The sequence below is a fragment of the Pieris brassicae genome, chromosome 1, assembly GCF_905147105.1.
Source record: "Pieris brassicae chromosome 1, ilPieBrab1.1, whole genome shotgun sequence".
NCBI lineage: Eukaryota > Metazoa > Arthropoda > Insecta > Lepidoptera > Pieridae > Pieris > Pieris brassicae.
This window is the reverse complement of record NC_059665.1, coordinates 9,126,466-9,143,369: the sequence shown is the minus strand read 5'-3', so window position 1 is coordinate 9,143,369 and position 16,904 is coordinate 9,126,466. Positions and strand designations below refer to the sequence as shown.

Sequence of the window (16,904 nt, the reverse complement as noted above, 5' to 3'; positions counted from 1 at the left end):
AGAAAGGACCTTCATTGAAAGCGGGTATCACCGTAAGACTTGGAATTAAGATTTAATATTACAATCGGAATCGCTATATTACTACAGCCGTTGAGAGATTCTTTGACTTCGGTTACAACAAAATTAACAATGTTTTAAATTTATTTAAAATTTGAAAATTATACGTATTAGCGGTATCTGTACTTGGCATGATAGCGAAAGATCGCGATTTGCAGATAAATTAAAAAAGGCATGCGCTCAACTCTTGCCAACATATACATTACAATACGAGAATATCTATCGAAAACCATTCGTCAAAATACCGCAAGGCATCAGGCAAGATACAAATAAAAATAAAAATAAATGAATTAACTTTAAAGAGTTATTTCTTCAACAGGAATACACTTGTAGTGTTGTGTACTGTTAGTGTTAAGGTAATCATGATGCAACGTTTTGACAATGGATTATGAAGAACTAATTATAATATGAACAAAATAACCAAAATAATAATAAGACAAGATAATAATCGTGTTAATCTAAATAATATGTAATTTAACCAATCAGACCGCAATATTAAAGAAACCTTTGTTTACAGAGTTGTTAATGAGATATTCTCTTGTTTTAATTTACAATAAGTGGCTTCAAAGTGCAACTCTCATCCCTGAGGTTGAAGGTTCTATCCCCGACAGTGCACCAATGGACTTTCTGTCTATGTGCGTATTTAAAACTCACTCGTACGGTGAAAGATATATCGTGAATAAAACGGGATTAGACCCAAAAATTGGACTGGCTAGGTACAGAAGTTTGATTACCTACTTGCCTATCAGAAATGATCACAGAACAGATACAGAACTTTGAAGTCCAGACCGAAAAGGTTATAGAGCGATGGGCATATATATATAGATTAGCAAGTATCGAAAATATTATTGTAGCGTTGTCTTGCGTACATGATGCGTTTATTATATCCGAAGAAAGCTAATTGTACATATTCAGAACATTGCTTTTATGACATAATTTAAACTGAGCTTAAAAAAGGTATTTTGCTTAAAGTAATATTTTATTGACAATGCTTGCAATATGGACGGTAAATAATTTTTACAGCTGTATTTAACGGGATCATACATATGAAATTCGATATTTTATCGTAAACTACAAAATGAAATCTTATGTTACCATATCACATCCGATTCATAATTCACTTACACTAAATTGCACTAAATAAACACTTTAATTAAATTCACATTTTTGGTTTCTTACAAGGTCATCACATTAACTTAACGGTATCTAGTAAACATAATCACAAACAGAATTACGAATAGCATATGCCGAAATAAGTCAAAATAAACATATAATAAGGCTGTCCATACAAATCCTACAAGCTGGCTGTTAGCTACAAATACTTTGAATTATGACCCATTTACTATGTATTATAGTATTGAGGCGTCACATTCACCATACCAAGGCGAGAACTGTATAACGTCTATTCACATTTTTCTAATTTCCTTGACTTCAATTTGATAGTCCACATTCGCTTTCCTTCTCGACCCTCGGGTCCTGGGACCCTGGCCGCTGCCATAATCACGTGTGGGAATGACCCAAGGATCCGTGTGAGTGGTGGTGGTTCGCAGCCAGGTGGTGGAAGTATGGCGCGTAGGGGCCCGGACCTGTGAAGGGGTAGGGCACGCCGTGGGAGTAGAGAAGGCCTCCTGGATAGGGCCCTGAGGGGAAGCCTCCCGCCGGGGGTGGAACTGTGGGACTGTTGACGTCCATACCAGGGTTTTGCTTTTTCCACTTTGTGCGACGGTTTTGAAACCATATTTTGACCTGAGAACGAAAATTGAGATACAATTATTCTTTCTATACAAGAAGTTACAGATAGTATTGTCTATGATTTTTGCGAGATAAGCACAGTTAAATAATTACTAATTTACGGCTATGCATTTAAGTGTCGCGCATAAGAACCACGCAACTCTAGAGCCGTACTAATATCCTAAACGTAATATCCTTCCTGTTTCAAAGATACCTAAATATACTTAATATTACTATATTTCTAATAATAAATACTACTATATTGATTCATTACAGGAATATTGTTGTGATAAACGTCATCTATCGCTAGTCACCCTGTGTTGTGGTACATGGTGCATGTTTAATATTTTATATAAAGAAAAAGTAGCCTTAGTGTTACCTCTAATTAACACAAGTCATATAAGACCTTATATATATATGCGTAAATGAGTATTTGAATGGGTGTAACTGAGAGCTGTTATAAGCGTACGCTGTGTTTGTGTTTGGAACCATAGACATGCCAAATATAGGCCAAGTAATGCCTGTGTAGAATCTAAATCCAATTCAGTAGATACTTAAATTCTTTTGGAACGTTAACAAATAGATATATAGGAATAATCTTTATTCTTTGATTGATTTTTTCTACTCACACGCGTGTCACTAAGTAAAAAAAATTACATTTCGAGATCAGAATCTTACTAACCTGTGTTTCCGTCAAACTAAGGCTTAAAGCAAGATTAAGCCTTTCGCACACCGACAAATATCTTGTAGTCTTAAATTTATTCTCCAAAGAAACCAGCTGCTCATAGGTAAAAGCTGTTCTTGCACGCCTTGGTTTAGTACCACCCTTTGAGTCTCGGGAACTTTTGCCTTTTTTGGAACTGCTAGGACTTTTCGGGTCCCCGTTCTCGTCAAGGTCCGATTGGGTGAGGATGTCATCATCCATGGTGGATGTCTGGTCGTCTGTCTCGACATCGTCGGCTTCGATGTCGGACTGAAGGTGGTCTTTGACTGAAACAAGAAATTTTTATTAGAAATAGAACACTCAATATACTTTTCAGTGTCGAAAGGAAAAAGCAGCCCGAAATCTGTCTAGCGTACGCGCTTTTATTCAAATAATTATCTTTATTTAAATTTCGCTAATAATTATTATAATTGTCGCGTTTCTTTAGCTGCCCCTACTACTACATTTTACCCTTATATGATCTTTTACTTAGCCTACGTTTTTAGTAGCTACATACCAACATATTGATCATTTTGATATGCGACTTTTCGCTTTTGCGGAATAAAAACCTAAGTACCGCCTAAAAAAACATTTTTCTAATTTTTCTCTACCTAAAAAGATTTTTACCTTACCTTAGAATTCAAGAAATAAATACCTTTTTGGGGATTTTTAATCTTATGATATACCTACCATAGACAAATAAAGTATTTTCTGATTTCTTTTTAAAATATTACATTTAAAACTCCAGTGAGAAACTTTTACATGCTCTTTAACATTTCGTCGGCTAAGTTTATTTTAGGCCCAGCCATGAACAATTTCATTTGTTTTGTTACAGACAATTAGTAAGACACGCGAGTAATGTGAATTGTTCGTCTTAGTCCAAGGTAGCTGAAGACCGATTGGTATTCTATTGGTTCTAGGTATCTAAATAGTTAAAGCTAATGTATTAAACAAAAGACTATCTCATTTCCTTGACTTTTGTGGTTTTAAAGCAGTATCGATATTTAGTATTATTACTGTTATTAGTTTTTTTCAAAGGAATTTCAGCTTTGTCTAAATTGTTACGAACACATCGGATTGTTATTATTTATATAAATCAGACGAGAATATTAAAAAAACGAATATTTATTAACTTAAAAACATTATTTAACAACGAATAAAATCATGTTTATCTCGAAAGCTATATCATACATGGAAAATTTTATTTAAACCAATATCAGAGAGGGATACTTAATATGTGAGTTTTGCCCTATTAAAAGATCAAAATTATTTCAATTACAATACAAGTACTTTTCTTATACAATTAAAAAAAGATTTGGGTAAGATAATTTATAAAGTTTGAAATGTATATAGTTTATACTATTATAGTTGTATACATTTGAATTATCATACAGTTGATATAAATTTAATAACATTTAATTACATATCATGTACGATACAAATAATATAAAAATTGACTAATTCATACGACTAATAATGTAAAACGTAAAACTGCGTTAAAGACAAATTTGCGCGCCATTGTATGTGGCAGTATATGCGAACTTACTATTGTACCACCTTTTTGTACCATATTCTTGCAATAAATTATTATTATTATTACAAAATCACCTATGATTTACTAGGCATTTGCACTGATGCGACTAACGCAGTTAAATAAATTTTATTATCTGCTAATGACGCGCCAAAATGAGCGCATTTAATTTAGCTCGAACAGTCACATATATCAGTCAACAGGACATGCCCCAACGGAAGCCTGTCGATTGTCTATTATAAATATATTATGTTCTAATCAACACATGTTTGCAACGGGTTCTCAAAGGTCGCTTTCGGCGATTTTATTTGTATAAAAATTCATTTTCAACGCCGACTCAAAATAGGGACGCTGTGTTGTTTAAGTTGTTTGAATGCTATTCCTAGCTATACCATAATTTCAGGTTTCGGATCGAATTTGTACAGAAGGAAGATCGAATTAGAATTCGGATCAGGAGTTCACTCACTATTTCATACTAAAATAGTTGTACTATTGCGTCCGTAGCGCATACGGAAAATAATAAACGGCTTAAACATATGAGTCTTTCCTCCAACTTTGACTTTCTTCCCTTTAAAGGTTAGGCAGGCAAGTAGGTACCGGTGACCCCAGAGCTCATGCTTTCCTCGCTCAACAAATAAGTATCGCAATACAGCGAGGCTGCCGGCATTAAAAGTACACTGCCAAGGGAGCCAAACTTTTTAATTTTGTTAATATATTATTATTTTTAATACTTAAATTCAGAACCTTATCAAAACAAAGAGGACTGAATCATATAAGAGAACAAAGAAGCTATAAAAGCAGCCACGGACAACTTTAGTTTCGATCGCGACAGTTTAAATGAAGAACACATGAGCACAGATTAATTATAACCTACAAATTAAGGGCACATCCAGCGCGCTGTCAGTATTATAACATGCTTAACCGTTTCACATCGATTTGACACTTATAAATGTTGATTTTATCGCCATTTCGCGCTCCAAAAACGATTCCGATGTCACACTTAAATACTGAGACAATTTCCTTAATATTTACACATCCTGTCGGCCATTAGAACGTATTTTACTAATTTCACTAACCACGAAATGGCCATAAATTATATTTTAATGTTTCCGGACGAAAATTGTTGCCAATGTTGCCACATTAAAAATTAAAAGCTTTAAAACTATTTCGCATTGACAACGCTCGAATGAGAAGGAAACGGAAATGGGCATTATATCATGTGGAAAACATGAAAAATTAAGATAAACTCGACGGCATCGTAAAAATATTTTATGACAACTTTAATTGCGTAATATAGATTAAAAAACTGTTTGATAACTAGTATTGAACATTTCTTACATTCAACACGTATACAATCCTTTCTAGTTGTTATATAAGCTATAGCTAATAGTTTATTATTTGCAATCAATCAAAATAAGTTACTGTGTCTTAATAACAGTAGATTTATGTACAATAATATATTCTTCACTTCAGGTTATTGTAACAAACTCCGCATATTTTAGACGATTCCTACGTTTTGTTTTTCTACTCATTGGAGATCGGCTCACAAGAAACCCGATAAACACTTTTTTATTAATATTGTTCGTAATCTTTGATGAACCACCATGTTTGCTTTCATATTCTTCTCTTTGAATTTTTTATAACGCTTAGATAGTATACGATGCTTTTTTATAGTACAGGAGGCACACGGGCAGGACGGGCACGGGCTCACCTAATATGGTGTGATACCGCCGCCCGTGACACACACGCCGCCAGAAGGAATTGCCGGGATTTTTTGAATTGGTGCGATCTTATCTTGAAGAACCCTAAGTCGAATTATGCTATAAAATCTTCATAAAGCCTTTGTTTAGACGCACTTGTTTTTATATTCGCCAATTCCCATTTTATTTATTAATTACGCCCAGGATTATATATCATCTTGTTAGTGTTTTGTGCCTGTTCCGAATTATGTTTTATTTATATTTATATGTTTGTAGGTATTAACCGTTGTTCCTCTATTAATTGTTTTTTTTTAATTATTCCTTATTCCTACAACTGTTGTGTGCTTTTCTTTGCCTAATAGAGTTGAATGAGCGTGAGTTGAGGTTATTTATTGTAAGACGAAATCTGCCGAGCTGTTCTTTGTGTAACAATATGAATCCCAGACGTGTATTTATTAAACAAAATATTTCAACACTTCGGTATTTTACTAAACATGAATTTACATCTTTTAGAATTAATGTTTTCTATGACATTAGAGTTGGCTTTGACCCAATTACGTCAATTTGTGAAAAACGCGAAATGATATTATTAGTCATATAATATATTGAAATATTTTGTGTCTACGCCCATAGACGATAAAAATAAACAAATATTTATTGTGACACTGTATAAAGTAGTAAACATTTAAATAATATAAAGAATCCAAGAACTTCACATTTCATTTGTCTTTTTTCATTTGTTTTTGGTAATTAATATTCATAATTTGACAAACAAATAGATTGCTAAAACTGTTCAACAAGAACGTTTTAGTTCCGGGCCTCATCCTCTCTCTTCTCAAGCCTCAAGCCATTTGGATATAAAGTATGCTGGTATCCTCACGATGTTTCCCTTCACCGTACGTGTTTAATGCGCATTTGTATCCGGATTTTAAGAAAAATCCGTGTTTCGAACCCACGACAAGCCACAAGACCAACACTGCAGTGCTACAAGCAAAGGTGTAATAAAATTCTATTAAAAAATCGTTTTATTCCTTATATATGGTAGAGCTTTATCTGAGTCAACCCCCAACCGCCGGTCAAATAAACGTGTAGTGTAAACACAATGTGGGGATTTACACTGAGGGGAGGAAAAGCCTACAACAGGCTGGTTAAATATATACTTCGGTGTAACGACTATGTGATACAGCTAGCGAACGCGTGTGAAATCGTATATGTTAGACGTCACTCTTTGAAGGAAAGAAAGTACTTGAAACAATAAATGTCGAATCAGATAACATTCGAACCTCCGGAGTCCATGGAACATTAAGCCACTTGTTTATATGCAAACTTGCTGCCAGCAATTTAAAGTCTAATCATAAACGCAGATAGCAGTTTGTTTTATTTAAAACATAATAGCGATTTCTTTAAATTATGAAATACTTCTTACTACATCTGTTTTTCATTAAAATAAATTAATTCCATCTTCATAGTCTTAAAATGCCAAAATTAAAATAAATGAATGCTTAATTAAATTTATTTTATAATATAATTTAATTAAGATGAGACATCTATTGAATTATTACCGTTTTATCATTTTCCCAATACTTTACAATTATATAATCTATCAATCGAATATATCAATCTCTAACTATACAGTATCTATACGTAAAAGGAGTTTGCCGGAAGCAATAAGGATGTCAATAATTATGTCGAATACAAAACCTGTCCCTTGTCATACAATTCAAACTTCAAAGTTGTTCGAAACGTTTATACAAAATATATGTCGTTTCAAACTTCCAAATCCCAACGCGGAAAGGCACTTGTAATCGAGAGGACTTTATTAATTACAAACTTGGACCGCAACCCCCCGCCCCTCTCGCCGAGCAATTACGCACTCTAATCTCTATTTGTTAAGGCTAAAAATCCCATAACGCTACGCCATTAACCAAACTGTGCCTTATCTTTTGGGCGTAAGCGTCCTCCTAGTTTTCCGGTAGCTATCTCAGAAATTTCGACTTTAGCACTCTGTCTTAGAAGTCGTTTTTGATGTTAGTCTATTTGAGGCCATCAATTTGTTAAATGAAGAAAATGGAGAAGTGTAATTTGAATGGATCCGCGCTTCGGTGATTTTGTGGATGGGACCTTGTTCGCAGTTATGTTAAACGATATTAAGGCGTTTAGACTTCATTTACTTGGATGTGTGTTGAATCGATATGGAATCCTTTCCATCTTGTCTCTACAGGCTTCGGTATCTACAAACGTACCAAACTAACGACACAGGTTATAACTGTCATTTGTAAAATTTACGCGTTCATCAGCTGTTTATTTAAATTTAAGAAATACATTTATATATATCCCAATGGCTTCAGCGTGCGACTCTCATCTCTGAAGGTCGTAGGTTCGACTGTGCACCAATGGACTTAGTCTATGTGCGCATTTAACATAAGCTCGAACGATGAAAGAAAATGTCTTGAGGAAACCGGCTTGTCGTAGACCCAAAAATATCCTCGGCGTGTCACAGAAGGTTGATCGCCTACTTGCCTGGATAGACAAATGATCATGAAACAGAGACAGAAATCTGAGGCCTAGACCTAAAAGTGCCACTGATTATTATTTATATTTCACTTATACTAAAACTAATTCAGCCTTCTGGGCCCGATTAAAAGTTAAGAATGTGGAAGTCAACAATCAACGAGTCTATGTACTTAATCTAGCCCTGTTGTACTGTATGATAAAAATATTTAATAACTGAAAGGGTGTAATAAATGCCGACTTAGCCTTATCTACATAGCCCAATTGTATGAAAATAAAGGGTGTTTATTACGTAAAATCAGCGTGCCGGAAGTGAAAGTCTCTCGCGTAAACGAGGGGCTTAATGTTGGCAACACTGCTCACTGACTTTTTAATTACAACCCTGAAATTACGTGAAAACAACCCTAAGTTGGTATCGTTGTGAATAACAATTGAGGAATTTTAACTTTAATCTAAATTCAAAAAGGTTCACGATATTTTCAGTTCATAAAACTTTAGTAGGTAGGTACATGACGCGTTACCTTGTCACAATATCTCAACCAATATAGCCTAGATAAATTAGCCAAAATGGCCTACTAATGTCTACCGACTGTCAATATACCTAATATATTACATAACAACAGAAAGTACGTATTAAAGGACGAAACTAAATCGTTCAATTTATCTTCGGAAGCTAAAGAAGCGAGAAATAAGCCAAAACGGACCTAAAACGGTGGCAAATTTATGTTCGCTTGACCCCTAGTACGGCTTATTCACCTTTTATTTTTATTTGAGTGAGCAAGGAACAAATCTTAGCGTAAAAGGGATAATAAAATAATCGTTAGATTCGTTTAGACGAGTCTAATTTCACGGATTGGTGCGCAAAGGGTGCGGCAGACGAAGGGTTGACTCTGTCTCGCTCTGACACATGTTGGCGAATTCCCTGTCTCTATCTAGCATGGACCAATCGAGTAGTGGATAAGAAAGCTCGTTTTTCAGTGTTTGCGGGTTTTGCAAGTATTATTACATATATTTTCGCATATTTATAACGAATTTTTAAAATTTACACGAAATTATTCTGACATAAACTTTCATATTACAATTTTAATATTTTGGCATACTTTGTGGTTAATGTCAACTGTCGTTTTTTGCGTTTATATATTTCTGTAAAATAAGATATGAAACTATGTCTTTATGCACTATTGGTAGCATTTATTAAGTATATATATGAGTGACTAAAGAGTCTATATGCAAAGCGAACAAAACCAACAATAAGCTTTCTATAGAAAATTTGTTAAACTAATATATATATATATATATATATATATATATATTATAACTTATATAGGAAACATAGAATTGATTAAGTTAGTATAAACAATTATAATTGAAGCGGAACCCACTCGTGTACAACAATGTAGGCATCGAACATGACGATTTAAAAAAATGCCGAGTATCAACGATCTCCCTAACGTTATAGTCATTGGAGAATGGCGTGGAAATAACGTTAGTCCTTATCTACGCGATAAGATCTCTATGTCTCCTCGTAAAGCAGTATATAGCTTTATAATAGAGATAGACAGTCAATCTAATTTAGACGGATTTTATACATTTATTTTGATTTTTATATTTTAGGTACTAGCGGACCTGACAGAGGACCGTCCTGAAATGCAAACGAAGAATAATATACTCAGACTGGGATTCGAATCCACATCGTTTAGGTATTAGGTATTAGGTAGGTATTTATTAACAACGTCATCGGTTGTTACGCTATGTTTATAAAATATAGTCTTCAATTTAAAGCTAAGAGAAACAGTTTAGTTGTTTTTGTTGTCAACACTAGTCTATGAGGAAGTAGTGAGTTATGGACCTATCAATAAATTCTATTCCTATTTTGATAAACTCTCGTTCTGTTTTAGACAATACTGTTTTTTTATTTAAAATCCTAAATGTAAGAGATTGATTTAATATTTCAAGCAAGCGGCAAGTTTCTTGCCAGTTCTTCTTACCCGCTCTACGCCCTTGATTTGCGAAGTGTTAGTAAATGTTAATTTACAATTTAAGTTCTTTTTCTGACGTTCATAAGTGTATTCGTTTACCTATATGAATAAAGTTATTTTGAGTTTGAGTTTGAAATAACTTGATCTCAAAGCGTATTTTTCGTTTATAAATAAATGAAATAAACGTAGGTGTACGAGCCAATGCTGTACGTTTTTGCTGTCTTAGGCTTTCTTAGATTTTATAACAGTGGAGATTACATCGTCAGAGTACGGCCTGTAAGTATAGCCATTCGCAGGCACAAATAGTTCGGTATGTATTAAAGTTCTGCGATACAACAAGCAAATACGCAATTAACATTTTGTCCACATTTAGAATGTTACAAAATTGTTTGCATAAAGGTGTAAGTATTTTTCTGAAGAAATAATGATACATTTCACTTTTCAGCATACATTTAACAGCGCTTGCCTAAGTACCTACCTACTATAACTTGTATATTATATAACTACCTAGATATTATCGTGATACTTAAAAATCTTATTAATAATCATCAAATACATTATATTACGTATTTTCTTAAAAAGATCCGAATTCAAGACATTGTTTTGAATAAGTTGCCAGATAAATAAAATTAATTGTTTCCTATAGATAATTTATGTACGAAAACAAATCCTAATTAATTTGCTATTTCAAAGGCAATGTCCCATAATTTAGGATATAGATAATTAAAATCTATTCTTGCAATAAATCCATTAACGAATAGAATAATATAAAAGATTAATGTTTCCGCCGTGAGCGGATGTTGCCACTGCATACTTTCCCTTTTATGGTAACACTATTAAAAATCAATTAATGCAATATTTAAGTGATTCGTTCGATAAGTGGAAGTAATTAGCAATTAACATAAAAAGATAAATATTAATGTCTTTTTTCTGTGAAATTATTATCAAGGATTGATTGTGTTACATGAATGGCGTCGAATACATGCGTAAGGGAAATAATATTTTTTTTATCCAAATGATAATAATGTTATTTATTATTGATTTTTTGTAATAAACCATATACAAATAATAAAAAATAGTTTAATAAGACAAAACAGGTGAAAGTAACGATAAAGGATGTGAATGGGCAGTGTTACCGCAAAAATACCGTTAGCGTATTTGGACATTTGTTGCTGACCGAAAAGAGAAATTTTTCTTTTCTTTTGGTGAAACAATTGATTGGTAACTAGAAAACATAGAAAATGCTTGCAACATATATACACTGTGAAGATTGTACATCTAGTTATACAGATACATAATTAATTTCTTATAATTACCGCATCACATTCTGTTACAGTGACTGTTAATAAAGAATGTGTTTATTATTACTTATTAATATGCCCGTTAATACTAGGTTTTGCGTGTTTATTTCACGCAATCACAAAAACTTATTATAACTATAGATTTAAATGTATCTTATAAAATTTGCCCCAGTTTTAATATTATTCTGAACTAATAATATTTATGTTGTAATAGAGCACAAGAGAATACACGTTTAAATCACCTTATAATTTCTGGTTTGTTACTTAAAATGAATTACTTTAGGTACCTACTCCAGGTTTTGCATTTATATTGATAATTAAACTTTCCCTATATTATGGCAGTTGCAATAATATACGTTTCATAAATTTGAAAACTCAGACTAAACATTATTGTGTTAAAAAACCAGCAATGCATTTGGGAGCCCTCTGGCAGTGTGTCGATGAGCGACGGCGACACTTAACGTTAGGTGTTTTCTAAATTTAATAATTTATATTGTGGCATGTTTATTACATTTTAAATAAAGCTAAAAATATGTTTTTGTAAATATGTATGATAAGCTTTGTTTATTATTTACTGTTTACAACATATTATATAACTTTTAATGCTTATTGCAAAAGATTGACCTGTATAGAAATTTTTATATATGTAAAAAAAACTCTTTTTTTATTCACATCATGTTTCACTATTCATTCTCAAAATTTTATTGATGAGCTGATATTGGAATCAGTACCTAACAAACAAATGTAAAACAAGGTAATAATTATAGTATCTATTCAAAGCTATCTCAAAAATCTTACGACTTCGTTTATACCGCACCCACCATATATAATATGCCTATGTTCCTATATCGGTTATTAAAACCCATATTAAAACAACGCAAAAATACAATCGTTAATAATATATGAACAAAAACCCAATCGCAAGTCGGAACTGATATTTCAATTCACAACTCATTATTACACGTTAAATAAACACATAAATTACTTTTCGGTTCCGGCACAAAAAGCCTTTCATCACGTCCATAATTGAGATAAGATTGTTCAACCTTATGACACATGATAATTTAGCTCTTATTTCTGTAATAATAGGGATGGAAATAGTTTTAAACAATTCGACACCTTGTTAGTAATATCACGTAGCTAATCAAAATCACAATAAGCAATTAACTTGTCCATATTGCCTGCTACTGTGTGATAAAATTCGATATTTAAAATTGCGCGCTTTTAATTGTTGTTAAATAATAACCATGTAGGTAAGTTTTTAACTTCCTACTCAAACTTTAAATGGAGATTGACAGCAATACAAATTATAATGAGAATTCAAATACATTCGTAATTTAAATTAGAATCATATATATGTAAACAATTAGGAATAACAAGAAGCACTGATAATCTAGCAGTAGACGATGTCTACCCACGAGGTCAAAGATGTTACCGGCTGGACAGATGGAGTTTTTATACAAGCACCGACACAATTAAAATTAAAGGTCCCAAGAGTAACGCTAATATGACATTTTCACAGACATAACATTTATTAATAACGAAACACACACAGAAACATACCAATAATATTAAAAAAGGAATATGGTACATTTTAAGTGTGTGCGCTGTCGTAGTAACTGGCCTTTGTTCTGCAATATGCTGTGGAGCAGACGTATTCCACAACGCTGGTCATTCTGCCAGAGACCACAACAGTTAGTTTGCGCCTTAGACCCAAAAAAAAAGAATGTGTAAAAAATATATGTATAATTATTAGTAGAATAATAGTTTACTAGTAAGGTTAAGGAAAAACTAACACAAGTAAATTTAGGATACAAACTTAATTACTAACCAAACTAATAATTGTATATAAGTAAACTAACTTCTTATTTTATAAGTAAGAATTAAAATGCTTTTTTATTTATTTTATTATTTATCATTATTACTAAAACTAAAAAATAGATAAAAAAAATATGTTCCAATCCAATAACCATAATTAAACAATTAGATGATAATTACTAAATAAAATATTTTTGCAGCATAATATTATAATTCATTATTGTATCAGTAAATGTTAAAACAAAATGTAAATTATTTTTTTAATTAGTGCCAGACACAGTCATGCAATAACAAAATTCTTAAATAATTCGTATTGTTTACGAACGAGTGTTACATTAAGAGCGCGCCCTTGGCATTAACAGGTTAATAATTATTTGCTTCATAGTCTTCTAATTATTATACGTATGAAGTAAAAAATACTATATGTCATTTTTTAAGGAATTAAATAATAGCGCGAATTATAATGTAATATTGTTTGCTATGGTTAGACATTGAAAAAATAACCCGACTTATAAACTAAAATCTTGTCACACGCCTAGTTCTACGAGACTTTATCTTGTAAAAATAAAGTCTACTTATATGTAAAAAGTATGTTAATGTTCAGCTCACCGCCACTCTCAATGCCAGAGGGCTCGCGAGTGCGTTGCCGGGTTTTAAGAATTGGTACGCTTTTCTTGATGTATCATATGAAATATATATATATATATATATATAGATATATATATAGATGAAACTTGTTCGGATTCCTCCTTTGATGATTATCAAATTATAATCTAGCCTAGGTTTCATCAACCTGTTATCCTCATAGGCATTGATTTTGAAATATCTTGATGACAAGTTAAATCAACTATGTGTATGCGTTAAAATCATTTTCACATTAAATATTTGATTTATACGCAGAGCTTGTGTGTTGTTACTTGTAACCAGATTCTGTTTTGTTGTTCTGTTTTTTGATACATTGCTGACAAAGACAATTGTATCTATGTTTACGTTATGAACTCGCGATTAATACAAAATGTGCTATTTATCATGGAATACACATACATTATTAACGTTAAGTATGTGTTATAAGTTCAATTATTATGTATAATCTACATATATTATAAATAATAATATACTAATAGTATAAAGAGGAAACATTTGTATTATTGTATGTATGTTTGTAATGTTCTCACACAATAACTACTGGAGTATTATCAAAAACCATTAGAAAGCATGCATCTTCAATGACTGATATTGTATACATTTTCAAAAAATAGGGATCTCTCATAAAAATGCAATAATATACAACCCAAGGTGTGAAAAAATTATCCATAAAATATTTGTTAACACATGCGCTGTAGAAACTATTCCTGATAGAAAAAAAAAATTGTACAGTATTTTGGAACGACCAATATCTACAAAAATAATATTTTACCCATGTCTTTATGTTGGCCTATCCCGAGTAGGAACTATAAAACATGAAATTATTTTACTGCCACAAAACAAAACTACGTCAATTTTTGTTTATATGAAAGTTCTATGACAGTGACATTGTACAAATAAATCTCTTCTGTAATATTATAGAATAAAGTTTAGCATTTTTAATTTTTGTATTTATTTTTAAAAATGTATAATAATAAAGGTAAATATTCCCGGACTGATTTAAAAAATTATTACATTGCCTACTTGAAATCAAGAAGATTATAATACCTGTAGAGTATTTTTAAATTTACTAATATCGGACATTATACGTAAATGATATTACGAATTTTAAAATATATTAGATATAAATAAAATAAATTCAAATCTGTATATTGAATAGATTATGAATATAAGTGTGTATCTAATAATCTGAATGGAAGTCATTAAAGTAAAATAAAACTTTTGTGATTACAAAAATATATCTATAGTCGGACTTTGTAGTCTTTCCACTATCACAAGATCGGTATCTAAGCGAATGTAAGCGCGGGCTATTTAATAATATTATTATAAAAACATATATTTCTATTACTTTAATAGTCCTGTGTTTTCGTTGTTTACGGACCAGTATTACAGTAGGTACCTAATCAGTAAGCTTTTATTTTATAAACCATTTATGTTTTATCAATTCAAATAAACAAAATTTTCTGTAATGCGTACAATAACCATTATCTTATTGCAATAATTAAATAAAGCACGAGGTTTCGGCGATTTTTTTTATTTATTCCTTAATCTATAAGATATATAAAGTAACATAAGTGGACGTCTATACAAAATTATAAAATAAAAAGGTTCATGTGTTATTTTGAACGAATACCTAAAGGCGAGAGAGAGATGTCCTTATACCTAGTACCTAGATACATATTTTTATGTAATCATGAATTCGACGGTTTAAAAAATAAAAATCAGCTCAAATATAAAATTCTTCCAACGTCGATTTTGTTCCCTTTGGAGTAGAAACTCTTGCGCCGAGGGGTTCAAGTGCACCGGCGCTAATTTAGGTTGGCGCCTGGAAGGTACCGCTGACTAGGTGGTAGGTACTAGAGCTGGTGCTTTACTCGCTTAACGAATAAGTATCGCAATGCAGCGAGGAACGCTGCTAGTGTTAAAAGTTTTTTTTAATTTTATTTTTTTAATATTTAAATTATTCTTATTATTACTATGTAGGTTAAGAAATTTGTAAATACCTTCTGTATGTTTCATTGTTATGATTACTATAAATACTTAGTTACGTTTTAAAATAGATTGTTTGTACTAACCAGAATCACTGTCGTCCCTATCATAATGCGGTCTCCAATAAGTCTCGTCGTATCTCAAAGGAACCTCAGATCGACCCGTGAACTTGGTGGGATCCAATATATTTTCTACAGAAAAAGCTATTGCGGACCTTTCGGGAGGCCTTGTTAACCCCAAACGTCTTGTAAGATCCACCGGTGCGGCCTCTTCGACCCCAACCACATCCACCTCGCCATTCGCTTCACCTTCTGCCTCTATATCGTCTTCTCTTCTCTCGTCAGAACCTCGAGCCATAGCAAGCATCGTCATAGCAACGTCTATTTATCAAACGCCATCTAAAACGTCAGTCATTCACACAACACAGCACTACTCAAAAAGCAATGTCTCTATCATTTATTCATTACGCGATTCGGCTCGCACTGAAATCCACGCACGCGCGATCACCATACGTCCATCTGCGCCTAGTAGCGAAACGTCATTGCACAGTGGAAACGGGAAAACGCCGGGCGGGGACAGGAAAGGAAGGGAAGATCCTCGCTGGAGGGAGAAGCGAAGCCGAGCGGCGATTGGCCGAAGGAAACGAGGCGTGCCCGGGGTGGAGGAACGTAATCGAGCAATAAGGTTTAAACAATTTCGTTTAATACGTTGAATTATGTAAGAGAGCGGCGAGCAAGTAATCGCGCACAAGCGATAAGGCCATTTGCGCTACTTCGTTACGTATTAATGGGGCAGGAAATTGACTTATGAATATTAGAGGTCGCCGCGAAGTGAAGATCGGGCCAAAGCGGCCCCGGGCGGCCGGCGCGAGTTATTTTCCTAGTTAAGCGCTGAAACAATGATGTTTATTGAGTTTTGAACTTAATGGCTTTCGGCTGC

The 16,904-nt window shown here is 32.8% G+C and overlaps 1 protein-coding gene across 1 annotated transcript; it reads right to left on the bottom strand.

The window, feature by feature from the left end:
* Positions 1–711: 711 nt before the first annotated feature.
* Positions 712–16,482, bottom strand: LOC123710013 (homeobox protein slou). The gene is made up of 3 exons (XM_045661667.1): positions 16,052–16,482; positions 2,471–2,778; positions 712–1,803 (listed from the first exon to the last, which is right to left on the bottom strand). Exons 1-3 carry the CDS (start codon positions 16,335–16,337, stop codon positions 1,558–1,560), a joined length of 840 nt encoding a protein of 279 aa, XP_045517623.1. The 5' UTR covers positions 16,338–16,482; the 3' UTR covers positions 712–1,557.
* Positions 16,483–16,904: the final 422 nt, after the last annotated feature.